The 24628-nt window shown below is 46.0% G+C and overlaps 1 protein-coding gene across 5 annotated transcripts; it reads left to right on the top strand.

The window, feature by feature from the left end:
- Positions 1 to 50: 50 nt before the first annotated feature.
- On the top strand, positions 51 to 23696 carry LOC308463981 (uncharacterized protein). 5 transcript variants are annotated; one of them, XM_080982948.1, is made up of 19 exons: positions 51 to 148; positions 1723 to 1861; positions 2727 to 2872; positions 3402 to 3519; positions 4850 to 4978; positions 6961 to 7190; positions 7817 to 7916; positions 9218 to 9292; positions 11526 to 11665; positions 13019 to 13172; positions 15468 to 15537; positions 16412 to 16501; positions 17007 to 17097; positions 19114 to 19209; positions 19592 to 19620; positions 19840 to 19919; positions 20290 to 20376; positions 22353 to 22447; positions 23458 to 23696. In XM_080982948.1, the coding sequence occupies exons 1-19, from the start codon at positions 68 to 70 to the stop codon at positions 23632 to 23634; spliced, it is 2127 nt and encodes a 708-aa protein (XP_080839074.1). In that variant the 5' UTR covers positions 51 to 67; the 3' UTR covers positions 23635 to 23696. The 5 variants fall into 5 exon arrangements, 4 of the variants coding, with proteins under 4 accessions (XP_080839074.1, XP_080839073.1, XP_080839076.1 ...); XM_080982947.1 differs by having other exon boundaries at positions 15468 to 15546; XM_080982949.1 differs by lacking the exon at positions 51 to 148 and adding an exon at positions 701 to 811 and having other exon boundaries at positions 15468 to 15546.
- The last annotated feature ends 932 nt before the right edge of the window (positions 23697 to 24628 follow it).

Here is a 24628-nt window from a genome sequence, read left to right as displayed (position 1 = left end):
TTTCCTCCTTTTTTGTTAGTTCCCCCTTTTTTTTTTTGCTTGTGGTTTCACCACTCGTGCACATCACATGTTATCTGGAAATGCCACCCTTTGGGCGGTAAGGCACCAGGCACAGCTACACTCACTGCCAGACCTACTTATTGAGAAAGTAAGTGTGCTTTCCCTCATGCTGATAAATTGAGATGAAAACATGAAAAACACATCCCCTCTCCCCTATGTCAACAGGCCCGGTCCTACTGTTGGGCAGAGTGAGGCAGATGGGGAGGGAGGAATGACTGACACATGGTGCATTGAGAAGAGGCGGGTTCCCACAAACAAGGGGCAGGGTTAATTATAAATAACTATAAATTTGCTGTTTTTCATTCCACGTATGAATCTCCTCCTGTGAAACAGCTCAAAGTGATTCAACGATTTAGAAACCTCCCACTGATAATGTTTTTAATGGAAATTTCAGGTTCAGACTGGTCTAAAAAATAAATAAATCTTCACTATGACAACTTGTTCAAACAGAAAAAGTCTTGTGTTCTCTGCATGCCACGCAGAAAATTTTACAATTTAAAGTGATTTTAAAAACACTTTGGAGAAACATCTCTGGGCAGGTAAGAGAGGCAGGTGAAGGTCACCTGATCTCCAACAGCTAAATTTAGCATCAAACAATAACTGTTTCCGGTTTGAAAAAAGGACTGTTGTAGCAACAGATCTCTAAGCGCCGCTTGACTCCTTGTGAGAAAAGCAGTTGAAATTCATGGCTGGTTCCTCAGGGGCTCTGATTTGGCTGCAGAAGGTGCGACTCCGCATTGAGAATTCACAGGTAGGACAGGTGGACTGGACTGTCTGCATCTGGGATCTGAGAGGGTCCAGAAACCCCAGAGACTGAAATGCAGGTTTCCTGACTTTGCAACAGGGTTGTTTTCAGTGACTGCCAACTATCACCATCGTCATCACCAATAATAAATAATGATAATTGATGTGGTTTTGTCTGAAATTTAGCTGCCGAAGCTGTTCTATAAAGGTAATTTCCCCTCTTGCATGTCAAGAGGGTGTTAAATACACTGGAGCAGGGCCAAGGGAAGAAACTGGCAACCCAGGTTGCTCCTGAATCCGCTTGCTTCCCAAACGCCCTCATGCCAATCAGGCAGAAATCCAACTGGCAAAGCTATATCTAGATAGACATAGAGATGTTGTTGTTTAGTCGTGTCCGACTCTTCGTGGCCCCCTGGACCAGAGCACACCAGGCACTCCTGTCTTCCACTGCCTCCCGCAGTTTGGTCAAACTCATGCTGGTAGCTTCGAGAACACTGTCCCACCATCTCGTCCTCTGTCGTCCCCTTCTCCTTGTGCCCTCCATCTTTCCCAACATCAGGGTCTTTTCCAGGGAGTCTTCTCACGAGGTGGCCAAAGTCTTGGAGCCTCAGCTTCAGGATCTGTCCTTCCAGTTGAGCACTCAGGGCTGATTTCCTTCAGAATGGAGAGGTCTGATCTTCTTGCAGTCCATGGGACTCTCAAGAGTCTCCTCCAGCACCATAATTCAAAAGCATCACTTCTTCGGCGATCAGCCTTCTTTATGGTCCAGCTCTCACTTCCATACATCACTACTGGGAAAACCATAGCTTTAACTATACGGACCTTTGTTGGCAAGGTGATGTCTCTGCTTTTTAAGATGCTGTCTAGGTATGTCATAGAGATCTGAAAATGCTGTTTGACTCTTTCACCCTTTATCAGGAATGGGAAGATTTCATTCTGACGCTGTCTGACGCTGTCCAGCAGCAGATGGTTGAGAGCCACATCAATGCCTTGCAGGACCTCTCAGAGGCAGCGAAAGGTTTTGTCCTGGAGAAAGCAGTCAGTGCCATCCAAGGAGGTGAGAGTTTAGGAACCAGGCCTGATAAACAGTTCACTTCTACTGGATTTGCTGTGGGGAGGGAGGGGCTTAAGAAATGCCACACATGCAAGTTCTCTGATATCAAGTTCTCTGATATCTGCTCAGCTTCTCCCAGGAGCAAGCTATTCAGACTAAGCAGCCAGTCCTAAGGGAGAACCAGTGTAGGGCCTACAAGATCCCTATTAGCTGCTCAGGTCACCTGGTCCTCTTGGGCTAGAGGTCTGGCTATAGTTTCCCTTCCCTGCCACAATCAGCAGGAGACGCTATGGAGCAGCAAAGCTCTCAAGAGAGACCTGCGTTCAAATCCTCACTCGGTCAGGAAGCACACTGGGTAAACTTGAGTTGTCAATTTCAATTTCTCTCAGTTTCTGTTCTCTTTGCCAAATTTCCTTGTGAATTTGCAATTTTTTAGAAAAAGAGCCCACCCAATCTCTTTTTAGCACACATCTCTCCTAATAAACACATTTTTGTATGAACTTTTGCCTAATATACATTTTTTTACAAGCAATACCCCCCAGTATAATGCATCTTGATATGACATTTCCACGAATATATGCATTTTTTATGCATGCCCTGCTAATAATATGCATTCTGTGCACATTTGCTTGGTTGGAGGCCAACAATGAAAATTTGGAGAAGTGTGAATTTTGAAAGATGGCTGCTTTCGTTCCCTATACTATTTCCACAAGGTGCAAATCAGGTGTGTTAGAACCAAAATGTCAACCAAACCAAATTTCTTCCCTGTCCCTAGACACGGATCTGCCCCTCCACTTTGCCCCTCCTTGAAAAGGGGAGTTAAGAAAATGTTGTGAAATAATCCACTCGTTCTCTGATATTCTTTCAGGTGATGCTTATAAGGCCCTGATGTCGCAGGTTAGCGGCTGCTTAGAGGAACAGATTTATTGCCAGATCGCCCGGGAGATTCAGGATGGAGACAGGAGGGTGAAAAACAAGCCAGCCCTGCTGCTCAGTCACCTCAAGGATGGAGTGGTACGTAGCTTTGCTGCTTTGTATTCTCAGTTGGGGCAGTGTGGGGCTGACACCCACTAGGGCTGGTAGGGTGGAAGGTGTGGAGCCCAACAGTAGGTGGCACCAGAGCCAATGACAGGAGAGCAAACTAATTCCTGTTTTGTCCCCATCCTCCTTCTCCCTGCTGACTTCTGCAAGGCGCAACAGTGAGACTAAGGAGGAAGAGGAAAAGGTTAGGCAGAGTCAGCCTCTGGACTGATGGAAGCAAGAGGACAGGGCAAGTGAGGTTGGCAAGGAAGTGCCCCTAAAGGACCCATCAGTCAGATCGTTGGTCCATCTAGCTCAGTATTACCTACACTGACTGGCAGCAGCTCTCCAGTGTTTCAGACGAGCCTTTCCCAGCCCTACCTGGCCAGGGATTGAACCTGGAGCCTTCTGCGTGCAAAACATTTGCTCTAACCAACTATGCTACGATATCCGGTGGTTCAGCTATTGTAGAAAAAGGAGCCTTAATTCAGCCACGTTCAATGAGCCAACTCCTTCCTTTCAGATGACCTTGCTGGAGGAACGGCCAGAGCTGCGAGGGAGGCTTTGTTCTCTTTTTAACCAGCCCTTACCTGCCGATCTGCGTCATCTCACCTGGAAGCTTTACCTCTCTAACACGAAGGGTATGACACATATCAGTTCTCTAAAACAGGCAGGCAAACACCGAAGGCAAGACCTTCAGATGGCTTGGGCCATCACCAGTTTGTTTTACTCAGTTTTCCCTTCTGTGAAATGGGTTGCTTTCTTCTGCTTTTGGAGGGGCAAACAGTGGTTTGTTATTTGGAACTAAAACCCACCCTCCACCTGGTAAACAAGTATTTGGACAACTTACTTGGCCTTTGTGGTTAGCAAAGGTCTGGCAATAACATTGCTTCTGTTTGCATATCTGATAAATGGGAACCATTCCTGGTCAGAATGATGGCTTTTACTTTGGCCTCTGACACCCCTACTGCCTTGTGTTAGATGCCCAGAAAGAGGCAGGTCCCAAACTTTCCCCTTGCCATCCCATCAGAGATGGATCTTTGAGGTCTTCCCAATGGGAGGTGATCTCTAAGTGGGAAGCAGGAAGCAGCACGGCAGTGTGGCCCTTATGTATTGACATCCAGTGACAGATGGGCCAGAGCAGGATTTGGCTTCAGTGACTAACTGGCAATATCAGAAACGACATCGAAATTGATTTGCCAAAACCCGGTAAGCTTATCACACCCCCGCCATAAATATATAATAATAAATAATAATAATTTTTTATTTATACCCTGCCCTCCCTGGTTCAGAAAACTGGGCTCAGGGCGGCTAACAGCAAATTTTAAACACTTTATTGATGCAACAAAAAACAGCATAACATACAGTATATAACATGAATAACAATAAATTCAGAATTCAAAAATCAATTTAGGGGGGAAATCCATCCAATAAACATTAGATGATCACCAGGGCTAGCTGGCTAAATTAGTCCTATTTGGGCCAGAGAGGAGACCAGGGGAGAATTAGCTGTGGGATCCCAGAGCGGGTAATCTTCATAAAACGGGGAGAGGGAGGGAAGGAAGGGGAATAAAAGATCAGGCTAAGTTCAAATTGAAAGCCAGGCGGAATAGCTCTGTCTTACAGGCCATGCGAAAGGAGGTTAAATCCTGCAGGGCCCTGGTCTCATGGGACAGAGCATTCCACCAGGTCGGAGCCATCACTGAGAAGGCCCTGGCCCTGGTGGAGGATAGTTTGACTTCCTTAGGGCCCGGGACCTCTAAACTATGATTATTCATGGACCTTAAGGTCCTTTGCAGGGCAGACCAGGAGAGGCGGTCCCATAAATATGAGGGCCCTAAGCCACAAATATATGAGGGCACCATACCATCACAATTGCATCGCTTTATTTGGTGGTCAGTTTAGCAAAAATGGAAATGAAATGAAATGCACCAACCATTGCCTTTCTTCTGTTCCTTTTCTCATTCCCAGCAAGGTTAGGGTATCTCTCCCATTTGGCAGCAAACAGAGCCACTTCCCAGAAGGACAGAGAGATCTCTCTGAGGTGCCAAGCCCTGCTGGATTCTGAGCCGATGTTCCAGTCCTTAAAAAACCACAAGGGTAAGAAGAAACCACCACAGGAGTGACACCAGGGCAAGGCCCATCCATGAGGCAGGTGAGGCTGCCGCTTTGGGTGGCTGAACCCCAAGAGGCGGTGCCCCATGGACACTCTTGCCCACTCTACTGCCACTGGCAAAGAAGTGGCGGTGGCTTCCAGGAAGATTTTGTGAGATTACACCAATATCTTGCAGGATCTCACCAGAACTTGCCATCGCTTTGTGGGTACCGCCACACAAGCCTGGTATGGTGGGCTTCAGCAGCGGGGTGGCAAAATAGGACAAGGCCTCTCCTGAGTCACACAAAAGTAGTAAGGAAGACTGGAGGTGGGATGAGGGGAGGCAGACTCAATTCAGTTTGCATTTAAATGTGAATTTACCAGATTTGCACTTTCTGAAACAATGCATGAACCAAAACAGCCTCTGAAGCTGGAACATCTCTGAATTTTACAATGCAGATGAGTAATATGTATAAAGATGCATATAGTGGGGTGAAGTGTGCATATAAATTGGCAAAAAAATACCATACAAAGCCACATTGTATTAAGGGAACTTAGTTTGGAAGAAGAAAAAGTGCGTGTTAGGAAATGTTTAAGAGAAATTCACTCTACAACACGGGGGAATTTTAATGAGGGTTTAAAACAACTAACTAACTGTAGGAATAATGGAGATGACAGGATGTTGGCTGCAGGTGAGCTGTGCAGAAGCACCTTGGCAAGCATGCTCCAAGCAAGCTGCCGGCTAGCTCTGCTGAGGCTCCTTTTATTAGCAGAAGTCAACAATTGGAAACAGTAGCGAAACCACCCTGAACTTAACGTATTTCCATCTAAGCACATTTTCAGCCTTAGCAATTACACGTGTCAGCAGGTGTTTCCCTCAAAGTTTCCCCCTGATACTTGATTACGTCTGCGTCCCTGATCATGCTCCAGCCAAGCGAATTGTCTAACAAACAAATTGTGAGAGGACAAAAGGTCAGGGGGGAAACCCTGTTTTCTAGCCAAGAAGGTCAGGGAAAGCAGGTGTAAACGCTCCTGGACCTACTGTTGCACGTCTGGTGTGAAGTTTGCCTTCGCAAAGCGGAGCATTACCTTCACAACTAACTAACTAGCTGATGTCGCAATGTGGAGAACTGAACCTAAGATTGGAAGAACGAGGAACTGACAGTGACTTATTTAGCCCAGAAGAATATAAATGAGTCCTTCTGGATCAGACTGGTGTCCCATGTATCCTGTTCTCACAGTGGCCATGCAGATGCCTGTTTTTGAGAAAAGCAAGTGTTCCTTCCCACATGCCTAAGTTGGGATGAAAGGAGGAAGCCAGTAGAGACCACAAACAAGACCATGTGGCATCAGTCCAAAGCCCTCGAGACAGAAAGGGTGGTCTGTTTCTTTGCTTTCCCTGGCATTTCCAGTTAGCAGAAGCAACCTCTCAGTGTGGCTTCATATATCCATTAGACGCAGATATATATTGGGGATCTGTTGCAAGCATCTAGTCCTCATGGATGTGGAAGACTGCCCAAGTCCAACTTCACATAAGCATGAGTGTGTCTGTGTGTGCTGTTGTCACAACCAGGAAAAAAAGAATGTGGTGATGGAGAGATTCAAGGGTTGGGCTTTCTTTCCAGGTTGCATTTCAGGGTCAGTGCTGAGAAGTGGTTCAATAAGAAGAGCCAGCTGAATCTGACCAATGGCCTACCTAGTCCAGCATTCTGTTCTCACAGTGGCCAACCAGATTCCCCAAAGAGAAACCCTCAAGCAAGTCCCAAGCACAAGACCTCTCTCTCTCGTCCCCTGTGGTTTTCAGCTACTGCTATTCAGAAGTATCACTGCCTCCAATTGTGGAGGCCAACCATAACCATCGTGGCAAATAGCCTTTGCCTCCATGAATTTGCCTAGCCTTCTTAAAACTATCTAGGTTGATGGTCATGCTGTGGCAATGAGTTCCATATGTTAACTATGCACTGCTTTTCCAAAAACCTCTCCTTAGTTGCCACACAGTGCCTGCGGAATGTGCTTTCTTATTACCACAAGCTTCAGGGCACCTCCACACCTCTGCGAGACCAAGATTATTTCCTGCCCGTGCCTCTCTTGCAAGTTATTCTGGATTTGGGTTCTTCTACCAGCTCTGTGGAGTCTGTTTCTGCCCTCCTGGTTGAAGAATTTATGTCTCTCAAGAAGCTCCATCCTCAACTTGTTAGACTCTCCATCTCCGTCCAGGTATCTCCACCTCTCCACCCATTCATATAGGGTTATAAAGAAAGGTAAAGAGACCCCTGACCATTAGGTCCAGTTGTGGCCGACTCTGGGGTTGCGGCACTCATCTCGCTTTATTGGCCGAGGGAGCCAGCGTACAGCTTCCGGGTCATGTGGCCAGCATGACAAAGCCGCTTCTGGCGAACCAGAGCAGCGCACGGAAACGGCATCTACCTTCCCGCCGGAGTGGTACCTATTTATCTACTTGCACTTTGACGAGCTTTCGAACTGCTAGGTTGGCAGGAGCAGGGACCGAGCAATGGGAGCTCACCCCGTCGCGGGGATTCGAACCACCGACCTTCTGATCGTCAAGTTCTAGGCTCTGTGGTTTAACCCACAGCGCCACCCGCATCCCTTATATAGGGTTTTAGGACACCCCAATTCCTGCTGAGCAGTGCATAGGATTCCAGTGGCCTTGGCCATCAACCAAGGTCTCCCCCTCCCCATAAACATCTGGAGGGCAGCAGATTAGGAAGCCTGTTCTATTAAATTAAATTTCATTTAGAACAGCTAATCCAGAATCCAAACGGCACCACTAGACTTTAAATAAGACTCTTTTGATTTACTATTTGTGGCAAATTTCTGTCTAGGATGCTTCCCGGGTCAGCATAGTGGAAGAAGTTGCCTCCCTGCTGGAGCAGAGAGACAGAGATCTGGCAAGGTTCCTGGAGAGCGTTTATGCACAACCAGGTAAGTCTGCTTTGGGGTGCCACCTCAGTAATCCTGTCACTATAGGGGCATTTCTCTTCCTAAACTTTGGGCGCATGGTCCCTGCACAAGGTACTCCATTTCATCCTCAGCAGCTACTGAGCATGTTGACTGGCAAGTCCTGGAGTCCTCACCTTCTTAGCGTTCCCCCTCTATTTTTGCTTTTCATCTGCAAATTTTGGGGTTTCCCTGAGCTCGCTTACTCTTCCCTCTTGAGTGTGGATGGTGGTTTCTTGGATGCCTAAGTAACGTCACTCACCTTTGAGCGCTGAAAATAAAAGGACCACCAATTCTGTATAAGCAAGCTTAACGTCTCTTGCACAAAACAAATGAAATACCACGAAAATCCCTGAAACGAGAAGTAATTGACTAAAAATATTATCTTGTGGAAATAAACTAAATAATAAAAATCCTAAAGTCCTACTTTCATGATGATCCTGCTGATACGAATGCCTTCAGCTCCAACTTCTGTAGAAGAGATGGGCTACAATTCACACGGATCTCTGGGAAGAGATATTGGTGGCTACTCTGGGAATTGTAGCTCTGGGTGTGGAATACGAGTCTCCTAGCAACTCTCATCACCCATGACGAACTACAGTTCCCAGTCACGGAAATGAGAAATTGCACAAAACAAATGAAATACCATGAAAATCCCTGAAACGAGAAGTAATTGACTAAAAATATTATCTTGTGGAAATAAACTAAATAATAAAAATCAAAAAGTTTAAGGAAAAAATTAGAAAAACCTAAAATTGAACAAAGCCTTAATAAAAAAGTTTAAGGGGGGAAAAATAGAAAAACCTAAAATTGAACAAAGCCTTAACAGGATGCCGGCTACAAACCCCATTTCACTGAACTATTCAATTTCCTCAGAAGGAAATAGAAAAATCATAAACCTTAAATGATGAAAATTGAAAAAAATTCATAAGGCAACAGATTTCAGATGGTTTGATGGTTTGATTAAGCCTTTTTGATTAAGGCTTTGTTCAATTTTAGGTTTTTCTAATTTTTTCCCTTAAACTTTTTAATTTTTATTATTTAGTTTATTTCCACAAGATAATATTTCTAGCCGATTACTTTTCGTTTCAGGGATTTTCACGGTATATCATTTGTTTTGTGCAATGACAACTGAAAGTGGCACCACCAAACTTGGATTTGATATTGAGAATTGTTCCGTAAGCTGCTTTGAGAGCCTCTTGGGACTACAAAGCGGGATGTAAGTGCTGTAAATAAACAATAATCATCATATACTTGTAGAATCCCACATCTTTGCTGTTTTCCAGAGGAAGACCCCAGAGACACCTTACTCAAGGGACTGAGCCACATGATCCAGCCGGCTATTGACACTCTGCTTGCTGGTGAGATGCACTTCTTGGCATACAAAAAAAAGATCCAAAAAAAATTGAACCTGGAGCTGAGACTGGGAATTGGGAGGTGGTTGTTGTTGTTTAGTCATGTCCGACTCTTTGTGACCCCCTGGACCAGAGCACACCAGGCACTCCTGTCTTCCACTGCCTCCCGCAGTTTGGTCAAACTCATGCTGGTAGCTTCAATAACACTATCCCACCATCTCGTCCTCTGTCGTCCCCTTCTCCTTGTGCCCTCCATCTTTCCCAACATCAGGGTCTTTTCCAGGGAGTCTTCTCTTCTCATGAGGTGGCCAAAGTCTTGGAGCCTCAGCTTCAGGATCTGGGCTTCCAGTGAGCACTCAGGGCTGATTTCCTTCAGAATGGAGAGGTTTGATCTTCTTGCAGTCCAGGGGACTCTCAGGAGTCTCCTCCAGCATCAATTCTTCTGCGATCAGCCTTCTTCATGGTCCAGCTCTCACTTCCATACATCACGACTGGGAAAACCAGAGCTTTAACTATACGGACCTTTGTCGGCAAGGTGGTGTCTCTGCTTTTTAAGATGTTGTCTAGGTTTGTCATTGCTTTTCTCCCAAGAAGCAGGCGTCTTTTAATTTCGTGACTGCTGTCACCATCTGCAGTGATCATGGAGCCCAAGAAAGTAAAATCTCTCACTGCCTCCATTTCTTCCTCTTCTATTTGCCAGGAGGTGATTACCTGCAAAGCATAGTGATGGCCACCAGCTTGGGTGGCTTTAAAAGAGGACTAGGCAGTTCATGGAACAGGATAAGGCTGTCAATAGCTACTGTACTAGTCACAAGGCTGTGTGTTTCCTCCTCAATCAAAGGCGGTCATGCTTCTGAATACCAGTTTCTGGAAACTCCAGGAAGGAGAGTTGCTCTTGTGCTTGGGGCCCTGAGTGGAGATTTCCTACTGGGGCATCTTCTTGTACACTGTGAAAACAGGATGGGTTGGTCCAGCAGAGCTCTTCTTTTGTATTTTGATTCTCTCGTTCCTCACCACAGCAAAACCCCTCATAGTGCACCTGCATGAGAGAGAGAGAGAGAGAGAGAGAGAGAGGTAGGAAGCTACTGCCAGGCAATCTAGCCCAGTAATGTCTGCACTGACTGGCAGCAGCTCTCCAGGGGTGCAGAAGGAAGGCATTCTCAGTCCTACCTTGAGATGCCAGGGATTGAATTTGGGACCTTCTGCATGTTGGTTATTTCGCAGATTAGTCGGGCTGCAGAAGGCGTGCTGGGGAGACCACACATTCAAGAAACGCAAAAGTAACTTTTGCTTGGTTTAATAACAAATAACAAAAACAAAAACTCCTTTTACACTGAATTTCATTATCTCAATAAGTGTCACCCATCCACCAGGGTACAGTGGTACCTCAGGTTAAGTACTTAATTCGTTCTGGAGGTCCATTCTTAACCTGAAACTGTTCTTAACCTGAAGCACCACTTTAGCTAATGGGGCCTGCAGCTGCCGCCGGAGCACGATTTCTGTTCTCATCCTGAAGCAAAGTTTTTAACCCAAGGTACAGTGGTACCTCGCAAGACGAATGCCTCGCAAGACAAAAAACTCGCTAGACGAAAGGGTTTTTTGTTTTTTGAGCTGCTTCGCAAGACGATTTTCCCTATGGGCTTGCTTTGCAAGACGGAAACGTCTTGCAAGTTTGTTTCCTTTTTCTTAACACCATTAATACAGTTGCGACTTGACTTCGAGGAGCAACTCATAGAACGCGGTGTGGTAGCCTTTTTTGAGGTTTTTAAAGACTTTGGTGATTTTTGAAGCTTTTCCAAAACTTTCCCAACACCGTGCTTCGCAAGACGAAAAAAATCGCAAGACGACAAAACTCGCGGAACGAATTAATTTCGTCTTGCGAGGCACCACTGTACTATTACTGGGTTAGTGGAGTCTGTAACCTGAAGCGTATGTAACCCGAGGTACCACTGTACTGAGAGAGCTACATGCTGCTCTTTATATACTATACCCAACAGCTTAATTAACATAACAGCAGCTGCTATACTGCTTCACAGCTGTAAAACTAGGTCATGTTATTTGCTCTGGCCCTTAAAGGCATACACATCTTGTGAAACAATAATGAAAACTAAAATTTAAAGAAACCATTCAACACTGCATACAAGCTGGACGCTCCACCACAAGCCACAGACCTTCCAAAGTGTTCCTTATGCCTCAGGGAAGCTAGTGAGATGCTCTTCCACTTTTGCTTTGTTTGCAGGCTACTTAAACATGGATACTCTGTTGTACATCTGGGACCAGATTATCCTGGGACTGGAGCGGCCGTCGTACAACTGTCTCCCTGTGTTCACCACCATTTTTGTCCTCCTGCTCCGTGGTCGGCTACTCACGTGTCAATCCGTATGCACAGCCTGATGAAATCTAATGCCACAACTGTTTTACAAAGCATTGTTAAAGTTGTCCAGCGGATCCCTTGATGGGGACCTTGTACAGAAATGAATTCTCTCCTCCACAAGAATTGAGTTTCAAAGCTTTGCTGCAGAACAGATTTAATAAGATAAACGTTACAAAATAACCAAGCAATGGGATTCAGTCCTTCATGCTGTTCAGTAAACGGTCCTCTCTCTGGTCCCAGGGGGAGATCCTAAGCTTGTTCATCACTGCAGAACTTCTCTGCAACCGCTCCTACTAGCTGTCACCAACAAGCACACACTGGCTTCTCACGTTTCCAATTCCAATATAAGGTAGTTTAGCTCATTGAAATGGAAAGATGCCAACCTTCTCTGACGCTTTTGCCAGAGTGAAACTTCTTGGCCACGGTAAACTTCCCTTTGCAGCATTTTAAATACAATGCATTTAAATACCACGTTTTATGTACATTAGACATGTAACTTCAACAAGTACGGTATTGCATTAAATGCTGGAATAATATAGAATTGGTATGGGCAAGAATCAGGGGCGAATGGGGCTACATCCTAAGATTATGGAATGTTGTTCTAGTGGAGATCTGTCCATCTGTATGTGGGGGAAAGCTGTAGCTCAGGGGAAGAGTAATTGCCTTCATGCAGAAGACCCCAGTTCAATCCCTGATATCTCTAGGTATAGCTGCGAACAACTCTTGTTTGGAACCACAAATGCCTTTTTGGGGAGAACATTCTACAAGCAGGGAGCCACCACTGAAAAGGTCCTGTTCTCGTGTCACCAACGTCCAAAAATTCTAACATTCCTATGACTTTCTTACTTCGCCATCTTTGTATGTACAATCATACCTTGGTTTTCGAACAGCCTAGTTCTCGGATGTTTTGGCACCCGAACAATCAAAACCCAGAAGTGACTGTTCCAGTTTTCAAACATTCTTTTGAAAGCTGAACCCCACAGCTCCGGGGTTTCCACAGCTTCTGATTGGCTGCAGGAGCTTCCTGCAGCCAATCAGAAGCCGCGCTTTGGTTTTCGAACACTTTGGAAGTTGAATGGACTTGTGGAATGGATTCCGTTCAACTTCCAAGGTATGATTGTATTATCTGTTGTTTAGAAAGTTTCTTCTAAACTCTGCCATGGATTTAAATTTTGGCTTTTGTGTGGCTTTGTTTTTAAAATTGTTTTAACGGCTGCTGCTTTTTTGGGGGGGGGAGCAAAAGCCCTTCTGTTTCTAAGAGGATTTTTGTTTGCCCTACCTTTGAGGACCACCTTTGGTGCCCCACCAGCCACCATTGAGCAATTTTACCCACCCACCTTCCCTGCCTTTTACTGCAGCCAGTGGAATTGAAAGCAACACTGAAAACCTGGGGACCGTCTCTGCTTGTGCAAGAGTTCCAAGACATGATGGGGAAACACTTCTTTGAAGATTTGTACAGCCAGTTGCTTGGCGGAAACAAGGAACCCACCCCGATCCATGACCCTACCCAAAGTAAGGCCTTGACGGGCGTCTTCTGCTCAGGCTCACTCCTTCCTCTCAGCCTCAAAACATTTACCTGTCAATCAATCAATCAATTTTTTTATTTTTATTTATTCAATTTGTATACCGCCCTCGACCTGAGGATCACAGGGCGGTTTGCAACAGAAAAATACAAAATGAGAACACAATATACATAAGAAAGAAAGAAAGAAAGAAAGAAAGAAAGAAAGAAAGAAAGAAAGAAAGAAAGAAAGAAACCAATAACAGTCAATAGAAGAAAAATAAATATCAATCAATAAGTATATTGTGCTAGCCAAAGGCCAAGACAATTACATTACAAATACCAAAATACAAACACAGCAGTAATACAGTAAATGTTAATGATATAGGAGAGAAAAATCAGATGTGACATCAGCTGACTCAAGATTAAAAGTCTGAGTTCCCAAAACAATTTATAGCAATATGATCTAACTTTCTCTTCCTAGTCTTTTTTTGCAGTCAGCCTGAACAAATACATTTTTCCCACCTTTGTCCCCCAGCAGTTGTAAGGCAACAAATTGCAAAGCAAGATTTTTAAAATACAGAATAATAACATTTTTAAAAAGCAGCCAAATAAGAGCCATAATAAAAAGTATGCAAAGCAGTCAAGAGAGCAGACCTAAAGGCTTGGACTGGAGCAGAAGACACCCCTTTGTATCATCCAGAATGATCCCCCAAGCCTATCACAGTATTTTACATACTGCCTATTACATTCTGTCTCCAGGCAGAGCCAAAGATAAAAATATAAAACCGCAGTAAAATGGTAATTGTTCCATCATAGCAGTAAGCCACTGAAGCAGTATACAAGGTAAGAAGGAAGAATTAAAGCACATGTGCTCTCTCTAAAAAAAATAAAATCATCTCAGCAACTATTGTTTGCAAAAACTGCTTGGAGGTATCATTTACAATGAAGCAGTATACAGTTTTGGTTAATAAATAAATCAAATTCTCCCCCACCCCAGCTCCAATCAAGCCATTTCTGCAGACACACAATTAATATTTCATAAAATGACTCGGTCACTCCAGGGAAAGTGCTTTTAAACTAAAATGCCTTTGGCAGGGGCCAAAACATCACAACTCTCTAATATGGGCTACGAATCCCTGCGACGGGGTGAGCTCCCGTTGCTCGGTCCCAGCTCCTGCCAACCTAGCAGTTTGAAAGCACGTCAAAGTGCAAGTAGATAAATAGGTACCGCTCCGGAGGGAAGGTAAACGGCGTTTCCGTGCGCTGCTCTGGTTCACCGTGCTGGTCACATGACCCGGAAGCTGTACGCCGGCTCCCTCGGCCAATAAAGCGAGATGAGTGCCGCAACCCCAGAGTCGGCCACAACTGGACCTAATGGTCAGGGGTCCCCTTTATCCTTTACCCTTACTGATTCCAGAGGGCTGGCGCTGCAACACTAACAAGCTTGGTTTCTAGGACCTGCTAAGCTTGGGCAGCTGTGGGGGGCATGCATTATCTCAGCATTGCCCAATCTCTTGAGATGTGCAGGTGCCGGAATGGGGTAAAGGGGGTGAGATGCATAAAAGACATCTGATAATCATCTCGAGGACACATGGCATGAAACTCTAGTGGCGGGGGGGGGGGGAGAAGAGGGGAGAGAGCTTCCAGATTGCACAGGTACATTTTCAAAACATGCTGGAATTTTATCAGCTTTTGTGCCTGTCATTCCATGTGTCAGTCAAAGGTATGGGGCAGGAGAGCCGATCATAGCTGTCAACCGTCCCTTATTTGGCGGGAAAGTCCCTTATCCCAGCGCCATGTCCCACTGCTGTCCCTTATTGATGATGTCCCTTAAATTTCCCAGGTTTCAAAGGAAGCAGCTCCTCTCCCTCCCTCCCTGCCGGCCAGGGAGGCTCCAACTGTGTTGTTTGGCTGCGTTGTTCACCCAATAAGGAGTCTAAGAAAGACTGGGGGGTGGAGCTTGCATGCCTTGTGCTGATCAAATCGGCCGCGTTGCCTGGGGACTCGTCTTTGCTCAGCGCTTCCCAGCGGAGAGGTGACGGTGGCTTTCCTTGCTGCATCCCCATTGCTGGGTTGCTGCGCTGTGGGAACCACCGCTTGAGGCTTTGTTTGGCTGCTGGCTGGGCTTTCTGCCTTTGGCTTGGTGGGGCTCAGAAGTTGAACATACCTGTGCTTGGAAAATCCCTTATTTTGGCTGCTGATCCCTTATTTTCGAGGCTGCTGGTCCCTTATTTTCAAATCTGTAAGTTGACAGCTATGTAGCCGATTAACATTCATTATTTCTCTTTCCCTCCCACTTTGAGCTTTTCCTCCGTGGCGCTACAGAGATTTCCAAGCGGTACCACCTCCAAGGACAAGGCCAGAAGACAGGAGGCAAACAAGGTGCTTAAGGGGCGTCCTCTTGCTCCAGGGCCCCACGAAAGGCACAAGGGAAGGGGGTGCGGCTCAGTATCCTCAGCACCTCCAGGTGGGGCTGGAACGGTCCCCTGCCAGAACCCCTGGAGAGCTGCTTCCAGTCAGTGTAGACAATACTGAGCTAAATTGACCAAGGGTCTGGCTCTTTTCCTATTTAAATCAGCCCACGGTTCAGAACCATGAGGACTGGGATCTTGTCGTTTTGCCTCACTGTAGAGCTGACCAGCCCTGGCAAGGACCCAGAACGTACCTAGTGCTTTTTAATCCTTTTTTGCCAATAATAATAATAACAATAACAATATTTTTTTTATACCTCACCCATCTGGCTGGGTTTCCCCAGCCACTCTGGGCGTCTTCCAACAGAATATTAAAATACAATAGTCTATTAAACATTAAAAGCTTCCCTAAACAGGGCTGCCTTCAGGTGTCTTCTAAAAGTCTGGTAGTTGTTGTTCTCTTTGACATCTGGTGGGAGGGCGTTCCACAGGTCGGGTGCCACCATGAAGAAGGCCCTCTGCCTGGTTCCCTGTAACCTCACTTCTCACAGGTAGGGAACCACCAGAAGGCCCTCGGTGCTGGACCTCAGTGTCCGGGCAGAACGATGGGGGTGGAGATGCTCCTTCAGGTCTACTGGACCGAGGCCTTTTAGGGCTTTAAAGGTCAGCACCAGCACTTTGAGTTGTGCTTGGAAACGTGTGAATGCGCGCTTGTGTCATTCTGGTCCTCTCCCACTCCTTTGGAGCATCGGTGGCATTTTTGAGGCTCACCTGAGGGCACGGAAAGATGGGGAGGGAGAATACGTACAGCAAACAGGGCACGTCCTGATTTTCAGAGAGGAGCGCCAGTTGCTGGAAGAGCAACGCCTTGAGAGGGCACAACAGGAACAGAGACTTCAAAGGTTCAGAACGGAAGAACAGAAGAGGTAAGACTTTTCCTGTCAGCAGCATTTGTAGCTACCCACATTCTCAGCTAATAAGAGTCCCCAGCATGGCATCAGTCGGCACCCAAAATACTTTTGCCCCATTCTTATTTTTAAATTGAGGGGTTGCTTTTTTAATTATTGGGGGGGCATTCCTTGGTTGAGATGTTGCCCGTTGTTGCTTTGTGGGATGGACTGCATTTCTATCTATGTTTTATTTGTTTGAAAATGCATATAAGTGCTTGGGGGTGTATGGCAGGGAGCTCAGAGCACCCCAGTTTTTCACTTCTGTGAAATGGGCATATTGTAGTGTTTCTTAGATTTCCAAATGTGCCAGAAAAATTGAGCTGAGAGGCGAGGTGGTACTCTGCTAAGACTTTGCTCCTGGCTGTTTTAACCATTCCACTGAGTACCCTACAGCGTAAGGGTCGGGAGAAATTGGGCACCCATATCTGATTTAATTTCCTGGGAGTTTCTCTGCAACATTTTTTTTTAAATGGACTTGCAGGCAACAAGAGATGAGATTCCTGCAGCTTTTAGAGGAGAATAAGAGAAAATTTGAAATGCAGAAGGTCCATTTGGAAGATCAGCTGTCCCAGGTATTTCCTTCCAACCGTGGAATAAAGATTAAGAGAAACACAATCAATTTACGTAGATGGTTGGGGTGTCCTGGAGAAAGGGCGTGTGCCAACCCCACTGGCTTAACCATGGACTCTCTGGGTGGGCCACTCTGTTCATTACTCTCTCTTGTCCTCTCAGTTCCCCATCTGTAAATTGGGTTTATTAAGGGCACAGCCTCACACAATGAAACACGAATCTGCATAATAAACATAATTGTATTGTGCAGATTAAACTGAGCTGTACCATTTGAGATTTCATAGCTGCACTCACTAGCATAGCTGGGGGCGGGCGGGGGGGTGTAATAAAAAATTTAAGGTCATATATATATATGATAAATGTTTATAAATGTACCAACCAAGCACAGACATAGATATGTGGACCACATGTCTGGAGCAGCACAGGAAGACCGTCCTGAAACCATTTTGACCCCCAAACTGACCAGATGTTTTCTCTGCAAGGAAGGAGGGGGTGAGGGAACCTTTCCATTGTCTCAGGAATTGGGAAATCACCATCTCAAAGGAACTGGCAGACTACCAGGAAAGGCAATCAGATAAGGCATTATCAGATAACCTGGCAGACAGGAAAAACAACAACATTCAAATTTCTGTTGTAGACCACCTTTTCTGTGATGTAGGTATGATGTTTGTGGGGGGTGGTCTTGGGTTACACCCCTTCTGTGATGTATGTATGATGTATGGAGGGGTGGTCTTGAGCTCCAGGGCAGGGAATTAAAAATGTCTATATTAGGGCAGGCACACCTTTGTTCTGGGTCCTCCTCCATCCTCCTGCGTGTGACGGGAGCACCCTGTTGCAACAGTTTTAATAAAGATCAGGCTTACTAGCTGCTTTGCTTCTCAATATTCTCTGGTTGGCATCTGTTATTTTCTCCTACCAATAGGGAACCCATGCAAGGACTCTATATGGGTTCTTGGATACCCCATAAGGGGAAAAGGGCAGATTTTGTTTACAACACGTGCACTGGGCGGCCACTTACCACAGGGTGTGTGCTGCAGCGCACCCGTGTCTCTCCTGGGAGTGTCGCAGTGGCTCAGGCACCTGCAGGCACCTGGGCTTGCGTCTGCTTGCCGCCTCCCCTTCAGCTGGAGGGTGGTTGAGGGGGAGGCGGGTGGGCTGAGCAGACTCCATGCAGACTCTGGCACCCGAGCGGCTAGCTATGCCACTGACTGCACTTGAGAAGAATAGACAATCAGGCCTAGAGTCTGGGGAGCTGGAGGACTGTGGTGCTTTACCCTGCATTTGGATGTTGAAGAATGAGGAGAGCTAGGGACACTTGGCCTAGAGGCAGAATAGGACTGTACCACTAGGCTGCTAGACTGGTGACTGGGGGCGGCCGCCGAAACCATATAACACCGGTCTTGAAAGACCTACACTGGCTCCCAGTACGTTTCCGAGCACAATTCAAAGTGTTGGTGCTGACCTTGAAAGCCCTAAACTGCCTCAAAGGCCCAGTATACCTGGAGGAGCGTCTCCACCCCCATCGTCCAGCCCGGACACTGAGGTTCAGTGCTGAGGGCCTTCTGGCAGTTCCCTCGTTGCGAGAAGCCAAGTTACAGGGAACCAGGCAGAGGGCCTTCTCGGTGGTGGCGCCCACCCTGTGGAATGCCCTCCCACCAGATGTCAAAGAGAACAACAACTACCAGACTTTTAGAAGACATCTGAAGGCAGCCCTGTTTAGGGAAGCTTTTAATGTTTAATAGACTATTTTATTTTAATATTCTGTTGGAAGCCACCCAGAGTGGCTGGGGAAACCCAGCCAGATGGGCAGGGTATAAATAATAAATTATTATTATTATTATTATTATTATTATTATTACTTTAGCCTGCATTTGGGCACTCAGGAGGCAGGAAAGTGAAGTACAGTAGAGTCAATGTATGACAGTACCAATTCAGCCTCCATTCGAGCACTCAGGAGGTATGAAATCTCTCTCTCCCTGCCTCCAAAGTTTTAACAACTACAATTTGGCACCTTTCAGGAGAGACAGGTCCGCTACGAAATGCAAATGAAGGCAGAGGAGGAGATAAGCAGGCTGCAGGCTGAACTGCAGAGACTCGCTGTGGACAGGAAGATGGTAATATTTTATTTTTCAAAATGAAGTTTTGTTTTAATGAGCTCACCCACTGCTAACTACTAATGCCCAGGGAACTTGTAGACGGAAGCAAGGCAGTCCACTGTGATGGAGATGGTTTGCCCAATAGCCTGGAGCCGGGTGTTTCTATACTGGAAAACATGCATCTGTTTTGACAATCTTGCTCACTGTCCCTGCCATGGCAAATGATCAAGTCAGGCTCTGGCTAGCAAGCCTGTCTATGTTCCGGCATCCTAGACTTCAGCATTTTGGACATCTGCATTTTAACTCCCGTGCCTTGGGTCTTAAAACAAACTTGGGTGCCCCAAGGAGATCCTGTCGCTTATGCAGATTTTAATACTGTCCTTCCATATTTTTCTTGCAGCCTTCACCTGACACCTATTCCGCTGGAAGGTAAGGTTCTGTCCAGGCATGCAAAGGTACACCCCGCAACTTAGAAACATAAAGTCAGAATGTGCCCACAGTGATCCCAAAGGGAAGGGGCAGCATAATTGTGTTGACTTTGGCAACAGGCCTGCTTCCCTTGCATCTGAGAACTGGTGCCTCCCCTTCACAAATGGGCAAAGGGATTTGTAAAAAGACTTACTGAGCACCTGATTTCCTGCTTTGCAGTCTCCTCGCCCCTGCACCTTCCCTGCAGTCCCAGACGCCATCTCAGACTTCCCTGCCTCATTCTTGCCTGTCAGACACAGGTTAGTGAAAAGCATTTGCGGGTATTAATCAGGTATTATTGAGATTTGCTATTTGATTCCAACACTCTCCCTAATTGCCTGTGATGAACAGGAATCACTTCCAGCCAAGCAGGCAGGGAAGCTTATTAAACTGACAGATAATTGGATGTGTGCTTTAGATGCTAATGTGCCACAAATGAACAGCATAGGCCTGCGAAAGCAAAGAGGCCTAGCAATTTTTTGTTCTTGTTGACCAGCATATAAACATTTGCAAATCTGAGACTGAAATAACTCTGGATACAGGCAACCTACTGGGCAAAAAAGCAGGATGTAAGGTTAAACAGAGTAATCATATCTCATAATTTGGCTTTTGCTTTTCAACGTTTCACAGTTGCTGCACATCAGAAACACAAAACCGCCGATGGAGACACCATTGCCTTCAAACTGCTGAAGCACATGATGGAGGCAGCCAGCTCAAGTAAGCAAAAGTTGTCTGTAATGCAAATGCTGGCATCTGTGGAACTCACTGCCACTGGATGTCGCTAATACAGTGGTACCTCAGGTTAAGAACTTAATTCGTTCTGGAGGTCCGTTCTTAACCTGAAACTGTTCTTAACTTGAGGTACCATTTTAGCTAATGGGGCCTCCCGCTGCCACTGCCCCGCGATTTCTGTTCTCATCCTGAAGCAAAGTTCTTAACCCGAGGTACTATTTCTGGGTTAGCAGAGTCTGTAACCTGAAGCGTCTGTAACCCAAGGTACCACTGTACAATGTATTTTTAAAATGAGCTCCTTCCCTCCCTCTCCCTCTCTTTCTCAAATGAAAACAGAAGTCAGGCTGAAAAGGATAAAAAGTAACAGCCAGTAGCCAAAGCTGACTGAGACAAAACACGCAGCTGTGTGTAAACTTACTTTAAGTTAATGCAACTAAAATTGAACATTATCAAGAGACACATTCCCTGGACAAAAATGTGCCTAGGAGCAGGGACACACATACTGGTTTATAAAATAACAAACAACACAGTGCAGATTGTTGTTTTTCATCTTTTCTCGTTTTACTAAAACTTTATTCAGGGTCAAGTTTAAAGGCTTTGGGGATGGAGGCACTGGAGGCTGATCCACTGGGGCAAAAGGGGAACTGCCCCACCAACCTGTTGCCCCCACCTCCCTGCCTTCTTACAACCAGTCCAGGGGGTTGCCTTGCCTGCCTCCTCCTTAGTCTCAGTACTGTCCAATGTAGAACTGAGCAGGGAGGAAAACAGGGACAAAACTAGAATTAGTTGGCTCTGCCTGTCACTAGCGCTCGCTCTGTCTGCTTTGAGGCTCCTGACCCTCCTCCCACCAGCACTCGTGATGCTCCCTTCATTCTCTTTACCCAGAAACGTCTTAAGGGACATCACAGACCACAGGCAAGGAACACAAAATGTGTCTGCATGCATTGGGCAGCCTGAAGAGTGAGGCTATCGCCATTTTCATGGAAGATAAGCGACACCTTCTGGTCAGAGATGCAACTATTTCAGTACAATACTCCTTGGTGGAAGACTTTGAGATTCTTTGAGGGTTTATGCTTTGCAAAAGTGGATCCAAACTATTACCACTTTCCATCCCACTAACCTGCCTGGAATCCTACTGAGGTAGCATCAATCTGCCAGAAAGTTTCCAGTTTGTAATCTCCATGATCCAGGGTCACCACGCAAATCTGCTACACCCGTATTGCCTAAGCCAGGGGTCAGCACACTTTTTCGGCAGGGGGCCGGTCCACTGTCCCTCAGACTTTGTGGGGGGCTGGAATATATTTGGGGGGGGGATGAAAAAATTCCTATGCCCCACAAATAACCCAGAGATGCATTTTGAATAAAAGGACACCTTCTACTCATGTAAAAACATGCTGATTCCCAGACCGTCCGCAGGCCGGATTTAGAAGGCGATTGGGCCGGATCCAGCCCCTGGGCCTTAGTTTGCCTACCCATGGCCTAAGCCATCCAACATTTCACCTGGTGGCTGGGAGTTCTGTTTCATTTTGCGTGGCGTGTGTGTGTAGCTCTACCAATGCTCAAGGTCATCCTTTTAGAAAGGGTCAGGAAAAACCTCCATGGAGAACTGGGCTGTCATTGGCTTCTTAGTTGTGATAGCTAAATCAGACCTCCATGTTGAGAGGCACCCTTATCTCCTAATAGCAGATTTTAGGAATGAACCATAGGGGGCAGCCCTTGCTGTCACGCCCCAATTGTAAGGTCTGGGTGGCATCTGGATGGAGATAGTGCGCTAGATTCAAGCTGCACCTCACCCACCAAGACTATCCCTGTATTCCATCTGAAATTGGAATGAGAAGCTGGACCCTACTAGTTACATTGCGACAGCCTGAGCCACAAACTAGTTAAGTGAGAGTGTCATAGATTTAAACAGGTTGCAACCTAGGTGTCTACTACCCAGAAAGTAATTGTGTTTCTTTTAGTTGTTAACGGTTCGAGCACCGAGGAAAGGGAACGCTTGGATGCAGCCACAAGGGAGCATATTCGGGACTACAATGAAGATGAGAAGAATGCAAAGGTATTTTGAAGCATTCTCTCATTGCCTGCCTTTTATATTTTTATGGTATGGTCTAGCAACAGAAAGGAACAAAGTCCTGCTGGACCAGGCCGATAGCTCATCCAGCCCAGTGTCCTGTGGCCAAGTAGCCTGAGAACAAGGCCTAACAGTAACTCTCCACATTTGTGATTCCCCAGCAACTGGCATTCAGAGGCATTCTGCGCCTGAAAGGATAGATGGAACACAGCCATCAAAGCTAGTAGCCATTGGAAGCCTTAAACCTCCACAGACTTATCCCATCTTCCCAATGCATTATTAGGAGGGCCGAGATAGAAAAATTATTCCGAGATTTGTCATTTTTATAGGGATAAAAAGCATGACATACTAGGGGCTGCCACCCCGCTTGCTAGCCCCACATACCCCTTTGCCCTTCCCCCACACTGGACCAAACGTCCCTCCCTCTACGCTTCACCCCTGCCCCAAGTTCCACCCATTCTTAAAGGTGGGAGGCATTTCACAGCACCTCCCTCCCTCCATTAAACAGCTCGCCTGGGCTGGGCATGGCAGCTGGCCATTCCAGTACCTTATGTAACAATACATTGTGTATATAAAACTTTTTTATATATTAGGGACATGACATGAACCTGCTTCCCAGCCTGCCTTTACTAATCCAACTCCCCCTACTTTGCCCCACTGACCAGGTACCCAGGCCTAACTCCTTCCCACAGCCTTCTTTCACTAAGGCCAGGTGTGGGGAATGCTTTTCAATGACACACACCAGACAGGCAGAAAGTTGAGGACTGCAAAGCATTATGGATTGTTGTTGTTTAGTAGTGTCCAACTCTTCGTGACCCCCTGGACCAGAGCACGCCACGCATTATAGTTACAAGATAAAAGCTGCTGTGAAGGCCACATAAAGCTTCCAGGCTTGTGGTGCCACACCTCTGCTTTTCACATTCTATACAAGCCCCATAAGCACTTGCAACAAACAGCAACTGCTGCCACATTTCTGTTTCTTGTTGCCTCCACAGATTGAGATGTTTGGTTATGAAATCAGTGAAGATGAAATAAACAACATCCCAGAAGCCAGAAGGAAAGACGTGAGAAAGAAACTAGAGCAGGCACTCCGACGAGGGGCAGAAGCTCGTTACATGGCAGCCAGAGGAAGGGGTTTACCAGCTTTTATTACCCACATGGATGTGTTGTGATTGGTGTGCCCTTGTTACACAAGCAGAGCCTTTGGAATCCATAAACCTGGTTAATAATCTGCTACTGAGCATTGCTTTTATCAAGTGCATTGTGCTACAGGTACACCTCCCACTGAGCAAGTATTAGCCTCTTTGGCTACTGAAGGAAATGTCCTCAAAGTCACCTAGGGCACCAATGGAGAACCTAATTAGGCCAAGCCGTGTGCACACACCCCATTGATCTGATGGCATGCGAGACATCAGAGGTGGGACAAGGAGTTTGCAGACACCACTCTGCCTTTGCCTGTGTGGTGTAATAGAAAAGGCAAGCAGGTCACCTGACATAATTGTGAATCCTCCTGGGCCTCAATCTGACACTGCAGAGAACCATTGAAGTAGACAGCCTTTATTTATAGAGCTGTGGGTACGTATTAAGTTACATTTGGGATAAGGCAGAGCTTGTGGTGTCCTAGAGTCCTAGTGATGTAGACTACAGTAGATTTTCACACACAAAGTTTGACAGAGTGCCCTCCATTGTGACAATTCCATACTCGACCCAAAATGGATTATTGAACCCTGAAATACCGTGTCAAGATGATGCTCTAGAAGTTTATGAATGGTTGGGTCTTTAACCACAGCAGGTATTACCTACCAGAGCAGCCAAATTTGTTTAGGATAGGAACTGCTGTATGGAGTGTGTTATTAGTGGAGCTATTTTTAAAGGACCTTATCAATTGCATTGTGCAAGCCCTTAATGCTAAATGGTACACTACATAGCATTTTAGATCAAAGCCTCTGCAGTTACTTATCACTCAGTTCTTTCTGCATCTTTATTTAAAGATGAAAACAAGCAACTTCCAAGCATAAACAGAACATTTGAGTGGTACCAAAGTAAAGAAAACCTGTGTCCCTAGTTTTGTCCTTGCCAGCATTGTAGAAAGCTCAAGCCACTAAGGTGACTAAACAGTTTAATCAGTTTGAGCACTCTAGACTCCCAAGTTTCATATTCTGTATT

The sequence above is a fragment of the Podarcis pityusensis genome (assembly GCF_964106645.2).
Source record: "Podarcis pityusensis genome assembly, chromosome: 15".
In the NCBI taxonomy this organism is placed as follows: Eukaryota; Metazoa; Chordata; class Lepidosauria; order Squamata; family Lacertidae; genus Podarcis; species Podarcis pityusensis.
The sequence above is the reverse complement of the archived record's forward strand: the minus strand, read 5'-3'. Positions and strand labels throughout refer to the sequence as shown.

Bases quoted from the DNA above. Each gene is read 5' to 3' on its own strand.
- LOC308463981 (XM_080982947.1), top strand. From the start codon at position 68: ATGTTATCTGGAAATGCCACCCTTTGGGCGGTAAGGCACCAGGCACAG. The intron at 15,547-16,411 runs GTGCTTAAGGGG...CCTGATTTTCAG, and splicing joins GAAGACAGGAGGCAAACAAG to AGAGGAGCGCCAGTTGCTGG. The intron at 16,502-17,006 runs GTAAGACTTTTC...ATGGACTTGCAG, and splicing joins AGAACGGAAGAACAGAAGAG to GCAACAAGAGATGAGATTCC.